The 12586-nt window shown below is 54.6% G+C and overlaps 2 protein-coding genes across 3 annotated transcripts; both read right to left on the bottom strand.

The window, feature by feature from the left end:
• On the bottom strand, positions 1-1316 carry OVCA2 (OVCA2 serine hydrolase domain containing). The gene is made up of 2 exons (XM_037070416.1): positions 988-1316; positions 1-669 (listed from the first exon to the last, which is right to left on the bottom strand). Exons 1-2 carry the CDS (start codon positions 1160-1162, stop codon positions 170-172), a joined length of 675 nt encoding a protein of 224 aa, XP_036926311.1. The 5' UTR covers positions 1163-1316; the 3' UTR covers positions 1-169.
• Positions 582-10390, bottom strand: DPH1 (diphthamide biosynthesis 1). 2 transcript variants are annotated; one of them, XM_037070405.1, is made up of 13 exons: positions 10227-10390; positions 7654-7806; positions 7469-7532; positions 5845-5966; positions 5266-5423; positions 5012-5133; positions 3454-3522; positions 2805-2961; positions 2567-2667; positions 1973-2051; positions 1587-1727; positions 1334-1441; positions 582-669 (listed from the first exon to the last, which is right to left on the bottom strand). In XM_037070405.1, exons 1-12 carry the CDS (start codon positions 10285-10287, stop codon positions 1352-1354), a joined length of 1317 nt encoding a protein of 438 aa, XP_036926300.1. In that variant the 5' UTR covers positions 10288-10390; the 3' UTR covers positions 582-669; positions 1334-1351. The 2 variants fall into 2 exon arrangements, with proteins under 2 accessions (XP_036926300.1, XP_036926301.1); XM_037070406.1 differs by having other exon boundaries at positions 1334-1435.
• Between the last annotated feature and the right edge of the window lie 2196 nt (positions 10391-12586).

The following is a 12586-nucleotide window of genomic DNA, read 5'->3' as shown; positions in this document are numbered from 1 at the left end:
TTTTAAGAACTGATATTTGTCTCTTAATTGGAGATGGTGAGGGACACTAACAACAGTGGAGATTCCAGGGTAGGGAAAAGGGGAGGGCAGGGATCATAGAGGTTCTGATCCCTGTGTCCCAATTGGGGGTGGTAAGGAGGATATGGGAGCCCAGGCATTTGTTGATCTTTCACTCTGCAAACTGGTCCAAGAACTTAAGGTAGGCCTGGCGCTGGGGTGCAGCTGCTGGAATGAAGTGGCCACCAGAGTGGGTGAGAGTGATGGATCCAGTGAATCGGCTAGCCAGCTGCATACTCTCCTGGCAGGGGATGACTCGGTCAGTGTCCCCGAAAACATGGAGTGAAGGCACTGAAAAGGGGCCCTGCAGGATGGATTCCTGGAGGCCAAGGCCCCGAGGACAGAAACCAGATACCAGGATGATAAACCTTGGCAAGGGGAAGCGGGGATCGCCTGCTTGGCTGAGGGCATACACAAAAGCTGCTAATGCAGCCCCCTGGCTGAAACCAAGGAGCCCATCGAAAGGTCCCAGCGTGTTCAGTGCCCGTGCCACCGTTCCCAGTGCTTCCTCCAGTCCTCTGCACACTGTGGGCTCTTTTAGTGCGAAGAAAACGTCTGTCTCCTGTTCTGAAAACCACCAGCCTCGAAGCTGCTCCTCCGGAGGGCAGGGCCCTACAGCAATATGGGAGATAGAAAGGGGTTAGGGCAAAGGGGAATGCTGCGGGAAAGAAATGAGAGAGACTTGGGAATGACAGGGAGAGGCGGCTAAGGAGAGAGAAGTCTGGGGGAAGTGAGGTTGGGAAATGGAGTACAAATTAAGGTGGAAATCTGGGAGGTTGGGGTGGCAGAAATGACAAGTATGGGCAGAATGGACTGGGAGGGTGGGAGGAATGAGTGAGGATACAGGGTGAGGGGGTGCTGAGGATGTTATGGAGACGACGCAAGATACAGAAGACTCGTAGCACATTTCCGGGACATGACTCCTCTCACCGGACTCCGGCGAGGGGCCCGCTGCGTCCACTATCGGGTGCGGGCCACTGAGGCACACGAGCTCGGCGCGGCCCCGCAGCGCCTTCCTTAGCGCTCCGGTCTTCTCGCGAAAGCCCCGCTCGCTCTGGCGGAAGCCAGCCAAGCACAACACTCGCAGAGGTCGCTGGGCCGCCATAGTGCTAGGCAGCGCGCCAGAGAACGGAAGCGGCCTTTCCCCGAGCGGAAGTCAAATTACGGGAGGGGCGGGGCCAAGCGTCAGCACCACCCTGAAGGTGGGCCTCAGAGCTAAGCGGGCGTTCCCATAACAACGCGGAAGAATAAGGCGCAGCCAAAGCAAGGCGGATACCTGAGACCCAGGATCGTCTCATTGAGCAAGTGGCACCACCTTGTCATCTCTGCAGTTGCAATCCTCGCAAGTCACGTCTGGAGAAGGGCGCAAGGGCCCCTCCTGCACCAGAAGTCACACACTTCGGTCAGGATCCGGCTTCTACGGCGTCCTCCCTCCCTCTCATGCATTTCCCGTAGCGGCCGCGTGGCGGCGGCCACAGCTCGCGTCGCTAGGGAGCTACCGCTCCTCCCTCCTTGGAGTCCCTGCCTACCTTCTCCAGCGCAGGCCGGCGCGGGGCCTGGGCGGGCCGGTCCCGCCCGTGGTTCACCGTCCATGGACCCAACGAGCTCCCGGCATAAAAGTCCATGGGGTAGGGCTGCTGCCAGGAAATGTCCCTCAGGGCCACAGCCGCCTAAGGGAGGAAAACCAGACAATAACACTTGCCAATATTTTTCTGCCCGGGATTATTTAATCCAATCCTCACAAGGGTCCTCAACATACCACAGAGGAAATGTCAGGTTCAAAGAGGTTTAGAGATTTGCCTAAGGCCACTTGGCTAGGAAGTGGCTCAGCTGTAAATAAGTGCTGCCCACCTACCCGACTCCACTTTAGTTCCCAAAACCAGGTACAAAGCCCACTCTCAAATGTTGGTGTTACCTCATAGGGTGTCAGCAGCGGCTTGGGGAAGGCTGTGCCCCAGTCAATGGAGAGGCGTGGGCATGCCACCTGTACCCACCTGTGAAGGGAAGTCAGATCAGACTCAAGGGAGGACTTCCCCCTCTCCTGGACAGCAAGCTGAAGAAGGTGACCCTGTCCCCAACACACCCAGTGAATGCTTATTATGAATTCTAAAGTAAAGGCTGGAACTTACTGCTGTTTAGAATAACACTTATAATGTCGCCTGTCTTGTTTTCACCACTGACTACATGCTTTCAGAGGGCAGGGCCTGGGCATCTGCTCTGTGACAGTAGCCCCAGAATCAAATTTAGTGCCTGGTAAACACAGGTGCCAACCACCCCTCCCACTTATCTCACACAGAACCACTTTGAAGCTGCAGTTGCCTTCGAGCTCCAAGGCAGACAGAATAAGTATGACCTAGCCCCTGCTGGATGAGTGTTCTGTAAACATCACAATTTCATGATCATGGCAGCAATTCCCATTGACTCCAGCCTTCAATATGTGCTGGGCAGGAACCAGCTCCTGAACTTTTTTAGCCAGCCCTAGCTAGGTCAAGGAGGTGGGGAAACTTACACATCTACCTGAGGAAGCAGGCTAAGCTTGCTGGGAAAGATCTCGGACAGCAGTAGCCTCACAAAGGGAAGTCTGGAGGCTTGGAGTCTAGATTCCAGGTGCTGTTGGTAGAGAGAGGGAGGCGGAGCTGGAGTCACCATGACCAAGCTGCCAAGGCTAAGTTCCTCAGCCTACTGATTCTTCCTGCTGGGTTTCCCAGTCAGTCCCCTCCTCCAAAGGCCATCCCAAGCCCTCTGACCTCCAGAATCTTGGGGCTGCCCTGGCGGCCCAGAGTGCCCAGGATAAGGCCCCAGGATTTAGCTGAACGGGCAGTGGCTATGGCTTCTTGGCGGTTAGTCTGCATTCGCTGATGGTCATAGTGCTCTCTGGATAGAACTTTGCTGTATGGGTCATATCTGGAAAAAAAGCTGTCAGGGTCACAGTAATGGCCACTCATGGGACTTGGGCTGTACACACAGCCCCCTGACTCAGCCCCTCAGTCTCCTGAAGCTTCAGGCTCTATGCAGGTAATTAGGAACACAGGCAAGAGTGTGGATTGTCGTTGGGAAGATCAGTCCCACAGCTCGAGCAGGCAAGAGGGGAAGAGGGTTTTAAGATGTCTGTGTGAATCCCAGGGGACGGGTGGATACTCTGCAGCAGCAGCCCTTGGTTCAGTATCCAGATTCAGGACCCAAGATCTTTAAGTACCAAGTACCTCAGATCTTTAAGGCTGGGAACAAGTTGGGGAGAGCTGAACTGTTGCCAGTCACCCTAGATCTTTAAGTACCAAGTACCTCAGATCTTTAAGGCTGGGGGCTGTTAAGTAGCCAGAGAATAAGGAGGTTCTGACTGACTGAGGGCCTCAGTGGCAGAGAATCCCACCCTCTCCCTAGGTGGTCAGCCCATACCGGTAAGCAGGGACATTGGGATTGGCAATCATGACAGACTCCAGATGGAAGCGGCCATCTCCAAGATATCTGCAGGGGGTTAGAGAGGAGGAGGTAAGTGGGGGAGGGGCAGCAGCAGAAGCAGGCACCCAACCCTCTGGCTTGGGTTCAGAGGACTGAGTTCCTGGCTGGCTATGCTACCACTTGTGCATGAACTGGGACAAGTCATCTCACCTCCTGAAGTCTTGGTTTTCTCACAGGGTAAACTTGGGAAAGCAAGGAGTTTGAGTTGGATTACCATAAAGCTCCTCCAATTATGCAGAATCTAAGAAAGCCCCCATCCCCTAACCTTCTGGGGGAGGAGTAAAGGCATGTCTGAGGCCAGGAAAGGCCACTTCAGGCTGTGAAGATCCTAACTTGGAAGGGGGGCCCAGATTCTCCTTCACTCAATACAGACAAGGGCAGTAGTCAGTTATCTAGGCTGTAAATCAGGCTTCAGGGTATATACTGGCTCCCCTCTGTCCTACCTCTTGGGTCCAGTTCCTGAGTTGTGACAATAGCTACTGTTTATTGGGCTCCTGCCTTCTGTGCACTGGCTGGGCTAAGCACCTGCCATGTGTGACTTCACTCAGTCCTATCCAATAACTCTCCAAGCTACCTACAGTGATCCCATTTTACAAGATACAACTGAGGTTCAGGGATGTTAAGAAACTTGCCCAAGTCACAACTACAAAGCACTATATTTGGGACTGAACACTAGGCCTACCCAGCACGCCCTAGGAGATGCTACCTCTAATAGTGCCTTCCCAGAGATGAAGAGGCCAGAGCAGGGAAGACAATCTGCCACGGCAGCTCCTTCTCTGGGCAACCACACTGAATTCTGATGAACGGCTAACATTCGGGGCGTCCCTCCCTCCAACACATACTTTGCATGCCCCATAGGTAGGCATCTGAAAGTTCAGTTATGCAGGCATAGGCACAGGCATAGGGAAATGTCATTTGGGAAGCAGGACTGCCAGGTCAGGGCTGGGGACAGCCCTGATGTGGGCCTGTCTATGGGCAGGGGTGTCTGTGTGGGCACAGCAAGGTCAGCATCTGTAGCCCCAAAGATGGGACTCAGTCAGGGGAGTGCCCCTGCCTCCTTTCCTGCTATTAGCTGGGAATGGGGCTCCCCTCCCCAGTCCCAGCTGGGAGCTGTCGGCTCTGAAGCTGGCTGCATTCACACAACATTAAGCATTTCCATTACCTAAAATAATTAGGCAGCAGGAGACACGCTGCTCCTGCTTGTTAGCTGTCCGGATGCTAAATTAATGGGACTACAGCCTGGGTGTGCCCATCCATCTTCCCCAATTATATTCCCACCATTTCTAGCCCACCTTCAGCCCCTTATCAGGCTCTCTGAGCCCTGCCTCACCCGAGCACAGCTTTTTGGATGGTGGACAGAGCACTGGAGAGGGAAACAGAACACCTGAAAACCTGTTTGGTCTCCATCTTGCAGGGTGACCTTGAACGAATGGTTAAGGAGTTTTAGACTCTGAGGGTACATTTCATACAACCGGCACCCCCATTTTTCACTTACACAACAGCCTCTGTCTCTCTGGGCAGGTAGGGGGATGTGCAGCCCAGAATCTCTCCAGGGGACAGGGGCTTGCACTGTGGGACACTCACACGATACTCAGCTTTCAGCTCCTGGGCAACTGCCTGTAGGGAAAACGGGAGAAGGAAAACGAGTGGATGCGGGGCAGGGGAGAGCCAGGGCCAGAGGACCAGTCTGTAGCACCCAGAGGGGGACCCAGAAATAGCTGGCAGACTGGCTGCTGTCTGCCCACGTACCTGTAAGGTCGACACAAACTGTATGGTGCTGACCAGGGCAAGGGCACTGGATGGGGGAAAGGTGAGGCGGAGAGAGTCCAATAGGTGGGCAGTGTCTATCCGGATGTCCACAAAGACATACAGCACCCGGAAGTCTTGGGCAGAGGTATCCATGGGAACTGGGAGGAGGGAAGAGTTCAGGAGACTTTGTTTTGGAAGGCAGGAGGGGCAGAGGGCCTGGCCTAGGTCAAGGTCTCTGAGGAGCCAGGACCGGGGGCTTCAGGCTAGGGATAGAAGGAAGTGTGGTGTTGGAGGGGACAGTGGGAGGTCACAGGTCCCTTAGAAGCTCCTTCTCTGTCACTTGGCTGGGGGCCCAGTCTGCTACACCATCAAAAGTCTTTCAAACACCCGCATCTGGGACAGCAGCATGGTTTCCAAGGCAACAAAATCCAAAGGAAAGAGCAGGAAGGCTGAGACCATCCCAGAAACCAGGAGGGACCTCATGCCCATAAGCAAGACAAGGCACTGTGATGAGGACCAGAGTGCAGTCCTGCCTCCCTACCAGCCCTGCCAGGCTCCAGGTGTCCTGGTCTGCCATACCCAGGCAGCTATGGCCATAGTGCACCAGGAAGTCAGCTCTCAGGGCCCTTGCAGTAAAGTCATCCACGCAGCAAGCCCCGTAGGTCACATCACCCATCACCATCACTTCGGCCTCTGTGAACCTGTGGGGGCAACAATGGAGAGGTAGGGAGAGAGGAGCTGAGCCCTGAGGTGCCTTCCCCATAGTGACACAAGGAGTGAGGTGGAAGAGACCTCACCCTGGGGAGGTACCTCAGGGCCCAGCTCCTCTCTCCCTACCTCTCCCAATCCCTTGGGTAGGCAGCTACCATTTCTGCCAACAAAGAGGAGGAGGGGCCCAGCTGCTACCTCCTCCAGCCCTGGCAGCAGCTCCTGAGCCAGAGGATGGTCTCCGTAGCACCCCAATTCCTCTGCTCATGCTCAGACTACAAGAGGAACTCCCAAAATCTCAGACTGGCATACATGGGGTCAAACACAGACCCTCGATGGCCTGACTCATCCCACCCAGAGCAATGAGCGTGCACACAAGTGCAAAGGCACCTGCCCCCACATGCTGGCACTGTGGAGGCATGTGGGCATGCACCTGTGGGCACGACGACCTCCCTGATGCCCAGACCCCACGCTGCCTCCTCACCCTTAGTCAGGGCCCTCTGTGCCCAGGATGGGGGCACCCATGCACAGCTCCCCCACAGCACATGGCATCACCCACACACCTCATGTATCAGGAACAGTGGGCTCTGGCCAGCACATTGCCATGGGATCTGCTGCCAGGCCTGAATCACTGTGGGATGGGGGTGGATGGGAAAGACCCCTCACCTCCTGAACCCACTTCAGGAATGGAGCAGAGGACCAGCTCTTTCCCAAGAGACCCACCCCTCAGGCATGTATCCTGTTTCAGTGACTGGGGTCTCCCCATGCCTGTCCTGGGAGCAAGCTGGGGAGAGCTGAACTGTTGCCAGTCACCCCCAACCCCTCCTCCCCCATCCCCAAATCAGGCTGCACAGAAGCAGATTATTCAACTCCTTAGAATGCAGCCCAGGCATCTGAGTCAGCCTGAGTACTTAATTTTTTATAGATTAAAATGTATGCAAATTGGCCCAAGCCCCAGAGAGCATCCCTAAGGGGCAAGAGGGTGGGACCCGGAAGTGAGTCTGTGGCAGCAGGATGAGGAGCAGGGTGGGGGGAAGGGCAGCAGCAGGGAAGTGGGAGGTTCCCATCATGAGATGACCTCTCCTTTCGTTCCTGTGATGGAACCAGATGGCTGAGCACTCACCCCCACCCCCCAAGGATGGCTCATTGTATTGAAGAAACTTAGACAAGCGGGTAGAGGAACTGAATACCATCTCCAAGGCACTTCTCCCCCACCAAGCCCCTCCTTGCCCTATTCCCCAAGATGTGCCAGAAAAAAAGGCTCCCCCTAGCCAGACCCTGCACTGACTACTCAACCCACTCCAGGGTCGATCCTGAGGATTCCTAGGTTCCTCCTCAGGCCCCACCACCTGCTATATCTTAACTTTGGTTTTTTCTCCCCTTTGTGTGTCTATGGTTGAAGGCAGATGTCCAGAAGAAAGAATGAGATCAACAGGCAAAGCAGTAATGAGCATGGGATCTCGGCCCAGCTCCTTCTCCAGTGTCTAGGCCTCACCTTTCCAAGATGTCCACAATGGTGCAGGCGAAGAGGAGGAGGCCTTCAGGCATCTGCAAGGCCACTGCAAAACAAGGCAGAGACATGAGAGCAGGAGGATGGGAAGAGGCTGGAATGGGGTCACTGCCCCTAACTGGCCAGGCAACCTCTCCACCCCCACCTCAGCTCAAAGCTTGGGGGCTCACCTTTCTTGGCCTGGGCCTGCTGGATCCTCCAGATGGTCTTGGGGATCTCAAAGTTATAGTTGGAAGGCAGGACTTGAATGGCTGCCTGCAGCTGGGGGTTGTTCAGGATCTCAGGGGGGATCTGATTGGCTAAGCGGCCCCGAGGGGCTCGACCTACATGAACATTGAGACCCCAGTCAGTACCCAGCTGAAACCATAGCCACACCCAGCTGAACTACTAGCTCTACTCATATTTCAGTCCCAGATCCCAAATGTGTTGGGCCTTGGCCCTGCCATCTCCCCCACTGAATTCATCCTGAAGCTAGAAAGAAAATTCATTAAGCCAGGAAGAAATCTGCACAATTAATTTCCGTGTTGTGAGATTATTGGAAATCAAAGACCTGTGTCCATGAATGGGGTATGGTTCACCCCTTACCTCAGGAGACCAGAGGTGACACCAGTGGACTGAATTGAGGAGCCAATGGAAAACAAATCCATACAACTGCTCCTTCATAGAGAACAGTCCTAAAGAAAAACCATGAGCCAAGGCAGCTCAAGTATTCTGGGAGAAATTCTCCTCCCACTACCTGAGAACATCTTGAGGTTCTGAGGTCCTAGATAAGAGATCTGTCAGCAAACTGTTCTAAGTGCTCATTTTAAAGACTGCTTTCCTTACCTGAGCATACTGATTATGTCTACACTGGTTAGTTCCTGCACTCTCCCCTCTTCTCATTTAAAAAGAAAATAAACATCAAGCACTTAACTGACTTCAGTTCCCTAGTCCTACTGTTCCACCCCGCCTCCTACCCCAGAAAGGACGGAAAGAACAATCTAGTCAGGCTGTGGGCAAACAGGTAAAGACAGAAAAGTGGCCTCAACCTCTAGGGGGCAGTAGTGTAATGGGGGCAAATGTAGGTATACATATAATTATAAACCCCTGATTCAAGTTTTTTTTTTTAAAGATTTTATTTATTTATCTTTGGAGGGGAAGGGAAGGAGAGAGGGACAGAAATATTAATGTATGGTTGCTTCTGGTGTGTCCCCTGCTGGGAACTGGCCTGCAACCCAGGCATGTGCCCTGACTGGGAATCAAACCGCAACCATCTTGTTCCCAGGCCCGCACTCAATCCACTGAGCTACACCAGCCAGGGCTCAAGTTTTTTTAATCCTCACCCAAGGATACGTTTACTGATTTTAGAGAGAGGAAGAAAGAGAAACATTGATCAGTTGCCTCCTGTATACACCCCAACCGGGGATAGAACCCACAATCTAGGTATGTGTCCTGACTGGAGATTGGACCCACACCTTATTACGGTGTATGGGATTTGATCTTCCAAAGGTCAAGGCTGTCTCACTGGATGCTCTGTCTTTCCTTTGGGATCCCAGGACCTCAGGCCACTAAGCAGGAGAAAGACTATCCCAGGCCTGGGATATTCAAGTTTTTTTAATCCTCACCCAAGGATATGTTTATTGATTTTAGAGAGAGGAAGAATAAGAAACATTGATCAGATGCCTCCTGTATACACCCCAACCGGGGATAGAACCCACAATCTAGGTATGTGTCCTGACTGGGGATTGGACCCACAACCAAGCCATCCCTCCAACCAAGCCACCTGGCCAGGGCCCTAGTTACCTCTTTAGGAGCCAGACAGTTTGGGAATGTGGCAAGAAATTAATTTACTGAACAAATACTGGCTGAACCTGTACTATGTGCCAGAACTTCTGCTAGGGCCCCTCACTATAATAGGCAGGTTCCTCCCAGACCTGGTCCTTCACCCTGAGTGTGTGTGTGTGTGGGGGGGGCGCTTGGGGGGGAGTAGGTGGGTGGGTGGGGCAGTGGTGGTGATGTTGCAGTGCAGAAGAACTAGCATGTCCAGCTGGGACCCGGAGACTAGATTTGAATGTTATCACTGCTATGGTTTTGTTCAGTTGTTTCAAAGGCCTTGGAACAACCAGCTCAGTGTCCCTGGACCCCTCATAGAAGCTCCTCTCACAGGTCTACGTCCCTTGTGGTTTTACTACACTATCTGGGTAGTCTTAGCAGCTCAATTTGCCCCAAGAGTGAGTAGGTGCCTCCTCCTTTTATCACGTGGCTAAATCTTCTGTTTACATTAGTGTTCCCCGGAAGACTGTGCGGTTCCCAAAGGCAAGGCTGTAGGCTAGTCCTCGCACCTTGCACAGGCCTGGTATTCAGTGAGCGCTCAGAAAGTGCCTGGTGACTAAAACCATTTGCCCCTTCCCTGAAAGCACACCCAGCGAGCCCACTGTGGAATGCCCGCTGCAAAGCTCTTGGGTCTTCCCCTCCCCCCAACCCCAGTCAGGACCATCTTTCCTGTGAGTGTTTACGAGTCTGTCTGAGGGCCAAGGCAGGAGACAGTGTTTCCGGCTTAAGAATTGCAAGTTCCTGGAAGGGGCTGCTCACGATCGCGCCCTAAGTCTACAAAAGGGACACCGGTCCCCCGGTGACAGCCGCCCAGAGAGAGTGACGGCGGGACCTTCCAGGTCTGTGGGAGAAAGGAGGCTGGTCCTGTCTCTAAGTTGGAAGCCCTACCCCGAGATGCAAGGTCCAGAAACCACTGCGTTGTAGCACCCACCTCTGCCAGGGCCTTTTCGGCCGCCCAGTTCCGCTGCCTCGGCTGCAACCAGCGCCGCCATTACCGGTCTGCCCACGTGGGGGCCAAAAAGACAGCCCTAGAAGAACGCGGAGAGCGCAGCCATTGCAGTTGCTCGCGGAAGGGCCAGCGAGAGGCGGGGACAGTGAAGAAGGTGAAAGGGGCGGGGCTATTGTGGGCCAATCTCAGCCCGCAAGGTCGGAACTCGCGAGAGCCCCTAGTGGCCCCGTACTACGGCGGGTACACTCTCCCGGCCACCCTGTCCCCTCCCCCCCCCCGCGCCCCAACCCTCCCCCGGCCTACCCGAACCCGGCACTCCCAGACTAGACCTTCCATGCCTGCCCGCCCACGCCCCGCCGGACTTCTGCGGGCTAAGTCCTGTGATTGGAGACAGCACCACGTCTTTCTGCTCCGCTCCCCACCTCCTCTCCCGGTGAAAGCAGTGGATGCATATGGGTGGGGCCACATTCCCTACCTCGGCGAACCCCACGGCCGCAGGGGACAGAACTCCCTGCCCAGCTCCTGACTGAGTCTCGATGTCGATTTCCGGAGCGCCGCTGCGCCCTCAACCACTTTTCTAACCCACAGTGTGGAAGGTTCACATGTGGGAAACTGCTACCAAGAGAAGGTCCTGCGCTTGAGGGCGCTTTCCTGTGAACGAGGGGCAGTCCAAGGACGCAGACTCCTTAAACTTCGGATTCTGGCCAACGTTTGCCCTGCCTAGGCTGCCCCTCAGGCCCGGGATAGACTTTCTCCCGCTTAGTGGCCTGAGGTCCTGGGATCCCAAAGGAAAGACAGGGCAGCCACTGAGACAGCCTTGACCTTTGGAAGATCAGATTACTTTCAGGACTGGCCTTCAGCAAGGTCTGCCCCATAGAGCAATGGTTCCACGGGGCCGTTTGCCGACCCAGCCTTCTGGCACCATCTTCCCCTTTCTGCAGTGGTGATGTGAGCACAGCTGGCCCTTTAAGACAGCTCTGTGGCCTCAGGCTCCCCTGGAGGCCCTCTCAGCTTGGAAACTCCTAATTAAGGTGCCGAGAGAAGTGAAAAACAAGCAGCCGGGGACTGGCCCTACCTACCTAGGAAGCTGTCTAGAGAGGAGGGATGCATGGCTGGGCAGGGAGGGAGAGAGCAGCCAAGGGGAGGACCCGAGGGGTCAGTGCTCTGCTCCTTGGGCCACTGACTCATGCTCCTAAGACAGTCACAACTTTGAACAGGAATGTGGCCAACAAGGGTCCTAGGAACACCCCCCCCCCTTAATTCGAGTTCAGCCTGGCCTTTCCCATCTCCCCCCAGTTTCTCTGGATCCCCAGGGATATCAATTCTAGGGATCCCCTGAGTCCAGCTCCTCCTGCTTCACAACACGAAAGTCCAGCCTGTGGGCAGCTTTAGCTCTGGCTGCAGTTATAAGTTCCAAGGGGGAAAAGACTGGCTCCCCAGAGCAGTGACTGCTTCTTAGCAGACACCCTTCCTTCCACTTATGGCTTTTTCAGAGGTAGAGGTGGGGCCTGTTGATAATGGAAGCCCCCCCCCCATCTTCTTGTAACAGCCTCTGTGCTAAATGAGCTTCCCTGGCCCCCATTAGTAAGCCAGATGATGTTTGGGAGAACTAGACATCAAAGACAGATGGGAGCATGTCCCTCAAGACCCTGCAGTACAAAACGTTGGGGGCTGCTATTGAACTTGGTCCAAGAACACCTCCATCTGTCTGTGGGGGTCTCCCTGCCTGAGTTACTCAGCAGTCTGAGTAATTACTGCCTGACAAGAAAGTGGGCAGAGCACACCCCCACGTTACACCACAACACCCGCCTACAGTCACCCCCACCCCAGCCCTCCTGAAGCTGAAATAACTCTGCTTCTCACACTCACGCCCAGCTCCAGCCAACTTTGCCTAAGATGTTGGAGTTTGTGGGGCAGGGACACATGGGGTGGTGGCAGGAGGAGTAACACACCCCGATTCAGGCTGACAGTTTGGCCCTGATCTGCTGAGCAAGTGGTTCAGACTCCGTGGGCCTTGGTTTACTTGCAGAGGGTCTCTGCAAGTTCTCAGTGTGGCTGAGTTCAGCAGCAATGTCAACCAGGCAGGGCTTAGGCAGGGTGTAGGTCGTCCAGCCCCACAGCTGGTCCAGGCTAAGAGAAAGGCTGCCTCACATCCTGTTCCCACCCCAAGACAGGTCAGTCGTCTTAATCTTCAGAACAAGGTTACTTCCTCACCTCCTAGCCTTTGCACACTCACTCCTGCCTGAAGTGGCCTTTCTCCTCCTCAGCCTGTTGAGCACAGCCCTCAGGACCTAGCCCGAGTGGCATCTCTTCTGTGACACGCCTTCCTTGGGGGTCCTTCA

The sequence above is a fragment of the Sturnira hondurensis genome, unplaced genomic scaffold (assembly GCF_014824575.4).
Source record: "Sturnira hondurensis isolate 20B ecotype Veracruz unplaced genomic scaffold, ASM1482457v3 Scaffold0018728, whole genome shotgun sequence".
Taxonomy (NCBI): Eukaryota; Metazoa; Chordata; class Mammalia; order Chiroptera; family Phyllostomidae; genus Sturnira; species Sturnira hondurensis.
Note: the sequence above shows the minus strand (reverse complement) of the source record. Positions and strands in the feature narration are given on the sequence as shown.